The sequence below is a fragment of the Nipponia nippon genome, unplaced genomic scaffold, assembly GCF_047370975.1.
Source record: "Nipponia nippon isolate SJK-2023a ecotype South Korea unplaced genomic scaffold, ASM4737097v1 scaffold_1, whole genome shotgun sequence".
In the NCBI taxonomy this organism is placed as follows: Eukaryota; Metazoa; Chordata; class Aves; order Pelecaniformes; family Threskiornithidae; genus Nipponia; species Nipponia nippon.
In genome coordinates, this window is record NW_028262290.1 from 70,478,507 (window position 1) to 70,493,439 (window position 14,933).

The 14,933-nt window shown below is 36.4% G+C and overlaps 1 protein-coding gene across 2 annotated transcripts in view; it reads left to right on the forward strand.

Annotated features, from left to right (window-relative positions):
• Positions 1–14,933, forward strand: part of LPCAT1 (lysophosphatidylcholine acyltransferase 1) — a 68,102-nt gene that overhangs the window by 24,081 nt on the left and 29,088 nt on the right. The window contains exons 7-9 of one of the 2 annotated variants that reach the window (XM_087758993.1): positions 4,380–4,414; positions 7,077–7,131; positions 10,602–10,684. In XM_087758993.1, coding sequence (XP_087615119.1) covers positions 4,380–4,414; positions 7,077–7,131; positions 10,602–10,684 — 173 coding nt within the window. The remainder of the gene's footprint in view (positions 1–4,379; positions 4,415–7,076; positions 7,132–10,601; positions 10,685–14,933) is intronic. The other variant, XM_087758999.1, reaches the window with a different exon arrangement.

The following is a 14,933-nucleotide window of genomic DNA, read 5'->3' on the forward strand; positions in this document are numbered from 1 at the left end:
TCTTTTTTAGCCCTCTGGGGCTATTTTCAGGTCCAGTCTGTCCCCTTCTAAAATAGAAGTTATTTAGGGGAGGATGGGAGGAGTGTCAGAAGTAAAATAAGGATTACTTTGCCTCTTTGCATGTCACATCAGAAGATCTCATGTCGTCTCTCTCTGACTAGCCCACTAACAACCCCTCGATCTAAGGAACGATTTTGTTTCTTCTTGGTACCTGAGTGCTTATCTTTTAAAGTGTTTCCATCCATTGTTCTTTATGTCAATTTACAGGTTGATACAAAACATATGCTTGATTAAAAAATAAAAGAACCTAGGCAAAATTAATATACATAGACCACCACTTGCTCTTGACTGAGACAGGGTGTGATGGCAGTCAACTAGTTCACAGTAACAAGTACAGCAGCCTGTTATGCTCATATAGTACTAAGTGCTTTGTAGCAGGTTGCCTGGGACTTTTCGTTACATAATTGTTTTATTTTTCAAGAAGAAAGATACTTCTCAAAAAATATTTTTAAACCTTTATTGCACTGCCAGCTTAATTTGCAAATATGTGCGTGCCTTATGTCATACTTAATATACCTTGTTACTTTTGGTTAATAGTAAACATTTCTAACAATATCAAACAATATAAAGCTATTAAACATTAATTCGCAAGTATCTTCAAAAATCCATTTTCATACTGAAATATCCTTATTGCCTGTAGTACATAATATGCAATGTTTATAAACTAATATTAAAAATTCCTAATACTCTATTAACAGAAATTATGAGCTTTTTACATTGAGGTAAATGAATGTAAATTTTAATGAAATTTTTCATAATTTTTTTTATATTATTGCAAAATGTCATAAAAGAAACTGTAAATATTTATATAGATATCCATCGGAGTTGGCCTGAATCTGCTTATGGAACTTTACAGCAATTAAAAGTATTAGGAAAAAGTAAAACAATTAGGTTTTCAGTGCCTTACTGAGTCATTTAACCTCCCAAGGTCTACTTCCACTAAGCATTAAGGGGTGGGGGGAGAATAACTGCTATTACTATTTAATTTTTAGATTAGCTTAGGGGCTGCAGAAGAGTTGCAGCAAAGTTAGAATGAGGAGAGGAAGGAGTACGGTGTGATATATGAAGGTGAGGTTTATTTTGGTTAGGATGCGGTTAAGAGTAGGTAGCAAGAACAACAGTAGGGAGAGAACATTGTTTTTCATACACTAAGCATTTCTAGCAAACTTTAATTGTCTCTGGCTTCCTGTTGTTGCCTTGTTTGACCCGCTGCATATTATAATTTTAGGTTTAGAAACTAATTTCTTAAGATCTTTGCTTAGCCAGTGAATTCCAGATATGCATTGTGTGCAGTCACCCCACTGGTTTTACCTTGAACTGCCTGCTCTGAGTTCCACAGTACAGATGAGAACAGTCTTGGACTTGAGTGCAGCTGACTGTTTTGGAAGGCTTTTGGAGATCAGAGTCTGGGGTGAATGTAGTAGGTGTATGGACTCTTAATGTTTGTTTCCTTGTATTCTATTCAAGAACATGGTAGTTTTACCATGTAGGTAAAATACTACTGTCCTGCGGTGGACTGAAACGTGGCAAAAAATGATGATGTAAATTCAGTTCTCTTCTAGCAAATAAATCTAGTTCTGGTTGCCATGAAGAACTTTTTTTCTAGTCAGGGTTACCCCCTGAATACCTTTCTTCTTTGGGCTTGTGATTGTTTGCAGTAGATGATGCCTCTGGTCCTGTGTCTGTTTCTTTAGGGACTAGTATGTTAGTATGTTGCTCCTCTTGATGCATGAGCAGAAAGAAATTGTAAGGCTTAAAATGTTGTTTAGACTTGAAATTCAAAATTTGCTTCTGTTTATCTAGTTTGGTAGTATTTTGTCTATTAGATGCTAGACAGCTATTACCTATATTCTAATTAAAAAAAAATGCTCTAATATCTCCATCCTGTAGGTTCTTCAGCAATGCTTTTTGCAGTTCATTTTGACACTAATTTTCCTTATGTATACAGCTTTTCCTTCATTTGAATTTTCTGTTAGAGTGCTGGTAGTTATGAACGTCTATGTACCTGTTTAAATATCACAGAGCCATTTAAAATGTATTTTTATGTCCAAGTGTCTTCCACAGGTAACTGTGCTATTTGATAAGAGGTTTGGCAGCATCTCTTGTGCAGCTTTGGTGTATCAGGGTTGATTGAGCACGTAAAAACACAGCCAGTCTGCTGTTTGAAGCCTGGCATGATTCTTAGTATCTTCTTATGTCAAATACAAATTATATGAAAGATGTACTTCCACACAATTCAAAGGATTTATTATCTAGATGCAAAAGTTTCAAAGTGAATGCTGTCCATAAGCATAAGCTGGTAGCTGTGATTAAATATAAAAGGTAGCTAAACTAGGTATGGAAAATACCACTTCCCATCTTCTTCTTGCTGTTTTGATCATAAAAATATTGGATATGCTAGCAGGAGTCTCCTACAAAATCAGTCTGCCTCTTGCAGAACAGAATCCTGTTTTCCACTGTGTAGCATTTATAGTAGTCATCCCTGCTGCATCCTGATGTTCTCGATGAGAAAAAGCATGCATGTGTGCTGTGACATTCAGATTGGGGGTTTCTCGCAGGATTGCTGATAGATACATGGCTTATTTGAGTTTGTCTTGCCAGCTAGCTAACACAATATCTGGATTCTGGAAATCCCTATTCACTGTTCAGTGATCCATTGCCCAGGCAAGGTACCCTGATGGAGCTCACTGTTTTCTTTGTCTCCTTCTACACTGTTGCAATTTAGAGAGCCGAGTTGGATATGTGTCCTGCTGTGGTGGTGTTCTATATGGCAGATGTAGTTTCTGATTAGAGAAATTATCGGCTATCTACATTGCAATGGTCAGGGCTTGTAGATGAAAGTTCCTTGGGGAAAAACCAAACCCCATAACATGTTTACTTGCAGTATTATCAGACACATCAAAATTGCCAAAACAGTTTAATGGTAAAACTATAGACAGTAAAGTTCTACAAGATCATGTGGAGAAGTCTATTTTCATGCACGTATGTTGATTGGTAGGGATGGAATCATTCTTTATCATATTTTGTTTGATTTAAAATAATTGTTGAAAGTCGACTTAAATTTTTAGTAGTTATTCATGATACATTGACCTTATTCGAAGCTGTTGATCTGTCACATTAATCACATTTTTCACCTTTTATGGATGTGTTGCTTTCTTTCTTATTTACTCGTGACAGCCGTTTGCTCTAAATGGTAGTTAAAACATGAGTTTGAATTGATTTTTCAAGATCATGGCACACGTGATCACTTAAACTGTCTGAAATGGTTTGGGATGGTAGCATAGAACTGAACTGGAATGTTTTCGGAAGGTGGATAGAAATATCTGTCTCATCTGGTCTTTTAGAAACCTGAATTTACGGAGTCCTCTTGTCTTTCCACTGATGACTTGTACGTTTTTTTCCCAGTTGGTCAGAAAAATAGCTTGGAACTCATTTTCAGGTTTTTGGATTCTTACTTCTACGCTTACATCTAGTCTCCAAGTATGGCAGTTTTTTCCTATTCTGTTTCTTAGTCTTACAGTTAAAAAATGTGATGACCTTTATTGTCATTCCTTCTTGTCACCTGTTACATACTCATTTCCAGGTCTCCGTTCCCTTTTTGCTATTTGCATCTTGTTCATGTCTTTCACTGCTATTTGTCCTCTCTTAGTGTTTTATGCACTGTTCATCTCAGCCATCTAAAAGTGCTGCTGGTCTTGCCCGAGAATATATTGGTGAGTTTAGCCGTCTTATAATGTACCTTTTGATTCTTGGATCAGGTAGGTGGATGTATGTCATCTGTGAGTAAAGGCAACTGGAAAAATACTGTTTTGAGGTAAGACATAAGGTCTTACTTGTCGTACTGCTTCATGTCAGTTCAGCAGACTTCCTTTGTCATCTCCACAGGTACTAAACACTTCAGAAGTGTTACAGAGTGTTCATATCTATTGCTGGGAGGTCCAAGTAAAGTGTAGGGACACTTGAGGGACACTCTGTCAAGCAGGATGGGTTAGGAAAATACAGGTGGACTGTGATATCAAGGAACATCAGCTTACAGTAAATAAGTTCCTTTTCCAAGGCTAACAGCAGCATTAGAAGAATCCCTGGATCTTTAAATGTTTTATGAATATAGATATTCTGTGTTTAAGAGATGATTACTGGGTATTTCCTAGCTTCATAAAAGGCAGGCTGATTCCTGTTGGGGCTAAGAATGTTTGGAAAGAGGGCATTGAAGTTTCTGTGAAAACCTTTTAGTCATGTATCATCAGTTATACTATCTATAATGTAACAAAAGTTTAAAGTACAATAATTAATCACAACTGTCATGCTTCTTTTCTTAGGATACAATCACATGGACATGGCAAGGGCCAGGAGCGTAAGTGGTTTATGTTTTATTGCTTATATCATGATTGCTTTCCTTCACTAGTTTTTATTTACATGTCTTAGAGGTGTATATAGTCAAGTAGTAATTGCTGGTTATTGGATTATTCTTTGGGATTAATTTGTCTTTTATCTGTTATTCCCTAATTATGATGATAGAATGTTAGAGGAATCCAGGTGTAAACTGTAATTCTGCTGCTATGATCTTGGTGGTTTGCAGAATGGACTTTAGGTTTTTATTTCAAAAATATTTTTTTTTTGTAGCCAAGTACCTGAAGTAAAACAACTTGCTTCTGCTCTACATATTTTATTGCCTGCAAATCGATTTAGTGTGTTTCTGTATAAAATCTGCATGGCTATTGTTTGAAATTGGTCTAGTCCCACAGAAGCAGTCAACCCACTCAGGGAATTTGGAGATACTGTTTCCATTATCTTGCCTGAATGTAACTTTGATTTTTTTTTTTTTTTAAATAAAATGTTATTCTAGAGGTTCCTTAGCAAATTCGTGTAATATAAAATACTAAATGAAGCAGTTTGTGCTTGTTGAAAAAAAAATTTTAGCATCATTTTCATGTTGAGGATGGAGTAGAAGTTCTAAAGTGTTTAGATGAAGGTCAAAACAAGAAATTTTGAACCCTAAGTAAAGGGGGGTTGGATGCTATGGTTAGTGGGTTGCCATTAGCCTGCTCCTTGGGAACTATTGTTTTGAATGTCCCACCTGAGATGCTATGTTTTAGTAGTAATGAGGAAACCATTGGAATTAGCCAAGATTCAGGTAACTTAGAATTTTGTCAATTAATTTTGCACCTTCAAATGGACTAGGAACCAGGTCTAATTAAGGACACATCTAGATTTGGAGACTTGAGGAAATCATTGATGACTTTTAAAACTTCAGCTTTCAGTTAAATTGTCACATTGGAAGTAGATTAATCCATGATAGTGTCTGAAGTAGGTAGGTACTGCAGCACTTACTGCATGCAGGGATTTCTTTTCTCTCCTTGTGAGTTCCTACCTCTTCCCTTGCATTTGCACTGCAGTTCATCTAGCAAATTAGCTCAGGCAGAGGGGAGAAAGGTGAATAGCTTACTGCCAGCTTAGTGTCCTACCTGAGGAGTCAAGAACACATAGAAGGAGGAAGAAGAGGGAAGAAACTTGTAGGTGTGTTGCCTCAGATCACTTTAATGTGTACGAACCCCTTATTTGGAAGTGCTGACCTCTGCTAATAAAGTTAAATTAAATTAAAGCTGAATCAGAATCGGAGGCAGCATGTGATGTTATGCAAATTCACTGGGTCAGTTTAAATTACAGCTTTACTTAATTAGGATTAATTCTCCTGAGTGACCTAAATGTATTTCTGATGTCTTAGCAGAAAATACTGTTAAGACTGATACAGTCTTCACATTCTCAGCAAATGTCTCTTTTTCTGTCGTAGTGTTAGCCAATGCTTAATCTGCAAATGTTGATGCATCCAGGAGTATTCTGTTTGTTCAAAGTTGGTGTGGCCTATGAAATGGATTGAACAACTTGTCACATGGAAACTATACACTTTTTTCCACTTATGGAAAGTAACGTTCTTACTAGTTTGACAGTGTTGAGAGCAGATCAACTGACTCTGCCTTGAAAACAAAGATTGACTATAGTGTGCAACTTAAATTTTCTGTACATCAGACTTGAGTTAGATACAGGTTCTATCAGTTTTTTAAATTGGTATTTATAATTTAATGTTTAATCTTTGAGGATTACAGAGAGTTGGCAGAGAGAAAAGTTTACTTGTAACTTATTGGGGTTTTTTAATGCTCTTGGACAAGGACCTAGAAATCAGACTTCCACGTTTCCTGTCAGTGATGTAAACTTCAGATCACAAGTTCCACTGTTGTTCTTGTTCCTTTACTTTGCTTTAATATGTTGGAAGTTCAGTAGGAAAGAAGGGAAGAAAAACTTGTTGCAGCCCTGAATGAGTGTATAGCAAAATGAGTAGGGTGTTGCTTTTAGGAACTGCACTTTATCTGCCTAAGAGGATTTTGACCAGCCCTCCCCTCACAGCGATTGACTGCTGTAACTACCTAAATACTGTATAAAATGTGGCTACTGACGCTGCTCACTAATTTAGGTTTACTAAATCCTTTCCTGGATTTGAATCTTAGTGCTTTTTAAGGTCAAGTTTATTCCAGTATCTTGTGTCTTAGGCTACTAAAACACATGTACTGCATTTCATTAACAGACTTCTGAAGTATAATGAACTTTGATTCCAAACCAAGGTAATGATAAAATCTTAGTGGTTATAATTAATCTTGCCAACTCTATGCTGAATACAGCACTTTCCTGAAACAGACTTACTCTTTCTTCACACACTATGAATACATCATATCTTACTGTATGTGTTAGTACCTGTATATCATATTACTACTTGTCTTCCTGCTTTTGGGTATCTTTTAAGATGCAACTTCAGTGTAAATTGCTTTTGTTCCACCTTACAGAATGTAATGTATAGAAGTACTCTGAAAGACCTTTTCTGTTAATTTTGTATGTGAATATGGTCATACCTACAAGTAGGAATGTTACTTGAAGACTTTGGAGCATAATGTACTACTGTTTCACTACATGTAAATTTTTTCCTCCATCCTTTTCCTTTTTCTTTTTTTTTTTTCCCCTTTTAGGTTAGAAATTCTGTGGCTTACTTTGTGTCAGTTTCACAATTCTGTGGAAATTGAGGTCAGTAAAAAAACCCCAGTGTATTCTGAGCAATATCAGAATACATAATATTGTATTTAATTCTGCAGTAAACGTTTGTATTCAAACATTATATGTTAACACAGTCTGTAAAAAAACAGGTTAAAATACCACTTATGTTTTAAACAAATGGCTCCTGTATCTGAAAACGTAGCCTAAAAATGGAAAAACAAAATACAGTTTTCCACTTGGCTTAAGGCTTTACTTTCTTATTCATTTAAATTGAGTAGTTAGAGTTCTGACTGTGTTTAGAGAGTCTTTTGTGAACAAGTTTCTTGTCTTTTAATCACCTGATCGCTATTCCAGCTAGTATACCAACTGTATGTGTTAGATATCCAAGTGTGTGAATGCTGATGTACAAACTAAGGACTATCTTCTAGAGAAAAATCATTGTAAGTGATTTCTTATAGGCCAGATAGGTTATTGAATGTCTGGCTAATTTTTTTATTAGGCTGCAGTGTTCAGAATTTGAAATTGGAAAACAGAAAGAAAATTTATGTATATTCTTAACTTTGTTTTGAGGAGAACACTATGTGATCATAAGGCTGAAGACTATTGTAGTGAAAACGCAAAAACAATTAAGACCTTTCCTTTTAAACTGCTGTCCTTATGCATTTTACGGAGAGTAATTACATTTTTGTGGAGAAGTATGGTGTTCTAAAGGTGTTATAGGATATTTGACATGTTCTGCAGTCCTTTTGCTTACATTTTTTAATAATTAAGTAACTACTTTTCTCTGAGTGATGGCAGGATAAATTAGTAGGAAGAACTATTACATATTTACATAACATAGATGTTGCTATTGTAACATATAACATATACTAATCACAGTATTTATCATTGCTACACTCTGTTTAGTGATTTATGCTGTAAATTCTTCTCAAAAATAATGAATGCACAGAATACCAGCCGCTGAACAATTGTATCTGTTGTAGAAATTTGTTGTTGGTTATCACTTTAGTTGTATGCTTTCAGCTATTAATAAAAAAATCTTATTTCCAAAACAGTGGCCTGTTTCTGGTAGAAGGGCCAGGGAACAACTGCCTCATGCAGGGATAAGACAAAACAGCTGATTGGCAGGATGCTGAGTTTCTGTAGCACATACAGAACTTGCACAAGGACAAGTTATCATCTTTGGTTGTCTTTTTTATATTTAAAAAAAAAAAAAAGCTAGTGACTTTCTGAAATACACTGTACTAAAGCAGGAGCAGGCAGAGGGCAGAGGAGCAGGGCTGTTTGCAAGGCTGGTCGCAAGTATGAGGCAGAGTACTTGAGAGCTACTTGTTGAATCTGTTTTTGTAAGCAAGTACTGCAGATATAACGTTGTAGAGGAAAAATGAGTTGTTCTCTGTTCAAAGTCATGTTTTTCCCCTAGTCTTCAAAGTTTGTTGGCTTTTATTCCTGCTTTGCTCCATCAGCACAGGAATATGTCAAATACCAACCAGCCTCAATACCAGAATTACTGCTGAATATTCGATAACTCAGGGAGATGTGCAGCAAAACAACACAACTTCAGTATGTTTTTGATTAAATGATAGTTCGTAAGGTCTAACAGCCAGCAATCAGGATCTGAAGTTTGTTAATCTGGGCTTCTCTGCATTTAATGTATGTTCTGGCATACCATACACATCATCCAGCATGCATATTGAGAAGCAAGCATCTATGTAGATTTTATAATAGGTTACTATAAATATCAGCCTGCTTATCCATCCATCCATCCTGTACTTGGAACTGGCGCACAAGCAGTCTTGTGAAGGGGTGTGTGATCACCTGCACATGTAGTTTGTTTTGGCTCATGTCAGTTTGTTTCGCTGGCCTGTCAGCTTCAGTGTTCATGCATCCATCACAGTCTGCAACAGCTGAGAGTTCTTCTCTTAGTTTTGTTAGTGGTGCCGAAATGATCGTCGTATTTCTGTCCAGTTAGGCACAGACACGTAGAACACCTCTGAAATTGCCTCATATTCAAACTTGCCCTGTGTTTGGGTGAATAACTTGATAGCAGTTTGCAACTCAAAGTAAAAGACGTAGAACTGGGCTTGGAACTTGAAGGAACACTTGTCTCCATCTCTGTTAGCTTCACAGTCTGTGTCCTTTTGTATATTACATCATGTCAGGCTGGTGTACTTGCTTGTAAACCTAGAAGACAGGAGTCGTATGTTTTCAGTTGCAGCTGTGCATAAAGGGAAAACTGTAGCAAAACCCAGAATACATTAAAGAATTGACCGTCACTGAATACTCCTAAGACAGTTAGGCAGACATCTAACGGCAGCATTTTGGGTACTGCTGATCATACCATTATGCGATTCTGAAAATAGAGCTTACTTCATAGTTAGAGAAGTATTTGCTTAAATTGTAAACTTTTATATTTGTTCCCCAATTCTTACTTTCTTATTTAAAGACGAGTGTGAAATTTCTGGATCATAATTCCCATTTTGCAATATCGATAGGTAATTATATGAAATACAACTAAGCTTATTACAAATTTGATTTCTACTTCAGAAGCTTTCCACAGGATTACAAACCTTTTATTCACTTAGTGCGTAAATATGTCATTGCGTTGCACTAAGGGAATTGTTTGTCTGGTACTGAGCAGGGGTGGGAATTGGAATGATCCCTTCTTGTTCCTTCTACCTGAGAAGTTCGTTACTCGGCAGAATTGGGATATTTTGAGGGTTTTTATAGGTGAGACTGGCCACAATCTTGGTACTTACATCATATTTCAATAAACACTTAAAAACAGCTAAAAGGTGGAAGGTCTTTTCATACAGGCCATCCCATTCTGAAAGCTGCCTTTTCTGTTGCAGGTCTCCAGCAGTTCTGGTTTAATTTTCTTCTTTCAGCCTCAACTGTTCTGTGATTCTGTGGCCATCTGCATTTATTTAGAATTTTTCTTTCAATTGAGTATTAATATCCAGTGTCCAATTTGAAGGAGAAATTTTTCAAAACCTCCAACAACAGAAGATAAAAACACTTCTGATGTGTACATTAGAGCAGTCATACATGATTTCAAAATGTGCAGGGGGAACAGTTAATACCTGATGTCCTGAGAATTTGAATTCTTAATATTTAAGCTATAGAACAATGTTCATGTAGCAGGTGCTTTTCTTGGTTATCTGCAAAGAGCTGAACAATACAGGATGTAAGAGAAATGTTTGTGCAAGAAAATACTAATACTTTTAAATTATTTAAAAATTCCTGGTCCCACTTATGAAAAGAAGATAAAACTCTATACTCCACAAGGTAAGAAATGAGCAGAGTCAGTTATATGAATTTCTAGAAGTACGATGCATCCTTAAGCATTTAAGAATTCAGTTTTTACTTTTTTTGTAGTCCTTGTGTTAATATAATTTTGTAACTAGCAACAAACTTTATCCATCTTTCACCATAGTGCTATAATAGAGATTGTTTAAAATGTCAAATATTCTTGGTATAATTCAGTTCTCTGTATGCAGTTTCTACCAGTGTATATTCCTTCAGAAGAAGAAAGAAAAAATCCAGTGTTATATGCCAATAACGTCAGGCGTGTAATGGCAGAGTAAGTATGTTGTAATATGGAATAAAAATAGATGTGTGATTTTAATTTTAGGATCAAGAAAATGTCATGAAATCAAGTCAGTGTTGTTGCCTGCTTGCAAAGAAGCTTGTAGTCTGCAGTAGTGTATACAAATCGCTTTATATAGAAGTCACCTTCCTCTATGAGGAGGCCGGGGAGCCACAGTTACAGCAGGAACTGTAGGAGTTGCTTAGTTTTTTAACATGTCTTCATGTAACAAGGCAGCTCTGCTTGCTGCTGTGGGTATTTAGTCCTCTGGGGAGAAAGGTATAGTTGAATTGTACGAAAGTTAATGTAACTGAATTTTGTGCTATTGAGGTTGCATTTTAAGCTACGACTTTTCTTTAATGAGGTGAAGAATAGTTTCACGTATTCATTGTTAGCCTGTGGTTATTTCAAACAGTAAAGCACAGAAAGCTGCTTGTGTTGGAAATACAGCACTGATAAAATGCAAACAACTAACTGAAGTTGAATGTTAACGTGAGGATGCTTAACAATGCTTGTCTATAGGGTGTAATAAAGCTAACATTAAATATGCAGACCTTCATTCTATTTTGGTGTATTTTTAATTAACCTCCCTTGTTCATTCATTTTTTTTGTCCTTTCAGTAAATCTTCCATTAGTCAGTAGATGTTCTTTTCAGTATTTACAGAGAACCCTCAGGTGTATGATCATTAATAACTCTTGAAGGATTTATGAGTCTTTCTACTTCTAATTTTGAAATAACTTGTGAAATCTTAATTTCCTTTTTGTAACTTTTCTTCCGTTTCTAAGATACCAGTTTCAACTAAAGGCCAGTTTGTAGATAGAAACTGGTAATTCTTTTCTGTTTTATAAGCAGAACCCAGCTCTGTGCGTTTCCTTGAGGATGTTGGGCCTATAATATAGCAATAGATCAATACTTGATCTGTTGTACGAAATGACATTTTTCACAAAAGAAAAAGCAAAAGGATCTGTGTGAATCAACCTGGCTTAAGAGTTGCGGTGGCCTCAAGGACTTTTGTAGTTAATTTAACCCAGTCAGCTGGCACTACGTAAGTGTTGTCCTCAGACTTTGGGTAGAAGGCTGTGTTATGAAACCTTCATTCTGAACTCCACTCCAGTCAGATGACAAGGGATTGTGTCGTATAAGCGGAACTTTTGAAAGACTACAGAAGTTTACAACAACCTGCATGTTGAAAGCCTTCCCTTCTATGTATGTGTAGGAGGAGAGAGAGAATTTCATCTTCCTTTTTTTTTCTCCTTCCTACCTCTGAAGAATTAGGCATTTGGGGTAACAGAAGTGGGATGCAGGTCTAAAGGGAAGACTATCAGAATGGGGGATAGCAAATATGGCTTGCTTTGAGATGAAGAAAGGGCTGCAGATGCTGTGTTGATGTGAAAGGAAAATAAATGTGTTTGGATATCAAAGTTCTGAAGTTAAAATGCAGATGGGAATAAACCAGAATGCTGACTCCTGGATACTGTGGATTACTGTAGACCAGTTAAAATAACATCAACATAGCCAAAATTTATTTAGTTCTGGCCTCTTCCAGATGCTTACTTCTAGTGGCAGTTCTCCAGACGCTCCCAGTTCATTCATGTGGCTTTTGGTGCGGGAGATACCAGCTCAGATGCTGTCACGTCTGTTCTGGAGCTGTAGCAGTTGCAACTCTAGCACCTCAGGTGCTATTTGGTGCTAGCATTGCACCTTGCATTGCTCAATAAAGCACAGTATTACTGATTCATCTAGATTTCTCTCCTTTTCTTTAAGATTGAATCAGTGACAGTGTACCATTTTGATGTCAAGAGGTCACTTCAGGATCTGTTTAGATGCCTGCTTTCCCCTTCTTCCCCATGATGTTTTTCTGGAAGAAGAGTCTAATCCTACTGGATATTTTACAGCAGTAGAGGTGGCAGTCCCAGATAATGCATTTGTGAGTCTAGAACCAGTGTTGCGGCAAAATCTTGTGTCTTGCCCCTGGTTTCAAGGGGAATTGATAGAACTTGCTGAGTGCAAGAATAGATATGATTTCCACTCCTGAAATTTGTTTGCCTTCATCATAGTCTTGTCTTGTGAACAGCTTCTGTTAAGTGTTGAACAAAGCACTTGACAGGATACTACAGGAAACTACAGTGTTGTAAAATTGTCAGTGTGTAGACTTGAGGCTTCAATCCCAGCTTTTTGAGAATTATTAGGAACAAATCATCTGACCTTGCCATCACAAGTATTTACTTCTAAAAATTTCTCAGTAATAAAGGGAACATCTCTACCACTGTTAAAGCATTGGAAAGTACTTCATTTTATTCGTAAGATACGTCATCTTAATTGTTTCCTAATGTAAAGCATTTATTGCATATGACGGCTTTTTTTGCCTCTTGGCAATTTTATTATCCTCAGCTAGTAAAAAGTTATGTCACTGTTTATATTTTTTTTCCCTATGTGTTAAAAACAGTTTTATGCTGCTTAGCTGCATCAATTGCAACTTTGTCTTTACCTTTCCATATTGTTTTCTGCATCATAGTTTCTAATTTACTGGTACCCATTTAAAGTTTGTTTGTTTTGTGGTTTGTTTGTTTGGGTTTTTCCCTCCCCCCTAAAAAAACATATTAGTTGTCTCTTTTCATTGTGGGATTGTAGCCTTTTGCCTGTTGAATAGATTTTTGAACACTTAATTTTCATTAGCACTTCTATTCTGGAAGATATCTGTAATTGGAAAGTAATCAAAGTGCTGTTTAGGGTATAGAAATACTGCTTTAAAGAAAAAGTAGGTAACTCTTCCACTCCCACTTTGCAAAACAAAATTTGTTAGTTTGTTACCTTACTATCCATTAGGGCTCAAATATATTTAAAAGGGGTGTGCCAGTTGCTCAGCTTCTAGGTAGTTGCAAATACTTAGCACTATTCATTTTGTACACAGATAAGCCAATGGTAGTGCAGGCAGCTAATTGTGAAAATCTGCACTGCAGGCTTTTTGTGCAAGTCTAAAGTAACGTCACCCATAATTACAGATGTAAGCCGCTTAGATAATTATGCACAGACCTGTTGGACACTTAACATACAAACACAATTTGTTTTGCTTTAGTTCGTAGTTTCTCTTACAGAGACTACCTTCAAAATAGGGAAGAATATGGTTTAGATGGTACAATTTGGGAAAAAAAAAAAAGCAAGTTAAAATATTGCAACTTTGTTAATTTTTTTATGCATATGGCAGATGTTTAGACTGAAACCTGATGGAAACCAAACACGTTTGCCCCCTTGTTTTTCAAAACTGTAAGCACCTCCAAACTGAAGTTCTGTCAGCATTCCTGATTTGAGCATTTCATTTTTCTGATCTTTCTGATGTTAGAACTTGGCATTATAAAAACATACATGACACTAGTCAGGAGTTTAGAAGTTTCTTTTGTGGTGAGCCCAGAAAGGGAGACTTCCTGTAGAAATACCAAAATGTCAGAGTCTGGTTTGGATTTTTCGAATAACTTTTTCTTCTCCACTTACACAAATATTTAAACACATGTTTTTATATTTACAGTAGATGCTCAAATCAATTACAGTGCAGAGTGTTAGCCATGGAACTTGAAAACATTTGTCTTCCTTATGTTTTCTCTGTCAAGTCCTTGCCAGGATAACTTTCCCCTTGTTGGAGCATGTCATGCTGTTAAAGCAGTAACGCTCATCAGCTTGACATATGAGGATTATGTTTTTGCTTTCAAGAAAGGAATCCTTTTTTCCAGCATGCTGGTGAAGGCAAAAGATATTACAGATAGTCTTCTGTGTCCGTTTCACCTTTTGCCATCTTCTACATAGTCAAAACCAGATTTTCTTTTTTTCTTGCAGGCTTTGGCAGTATCAGAATGTGATCTCTGCTACTGTATGTGATACAGTAGTGCTAGTTGCTGAGGAATAGCCTTGAGGATGTGGATTTACAGTAGCTTACTGGTCTGTCTCATGGCTATTTGTTGTATTTTCAGTGGCCAATTAAATCTAACTTTGGAAAAACTGCTGTGCTCTGTGCTTATGCTGTCTGAAGTTTTATATGGGATTCTGCAGAAGCACTGGTTGGATGCTCAGCACTCAACTTTGAAATACAAGACTTCTGTCATTTTTATACCATCAAAGGCATGAGGATCAGTACAAGTGGAATTACTGAAGTGCTGGAGTTAACAAGCATCCATTTGTTTAGGTTTCAGGCCATACACAAAAATGGAGATGAGAACTACCTTGTACACTCTTTATTTCTGTGAATGCTGT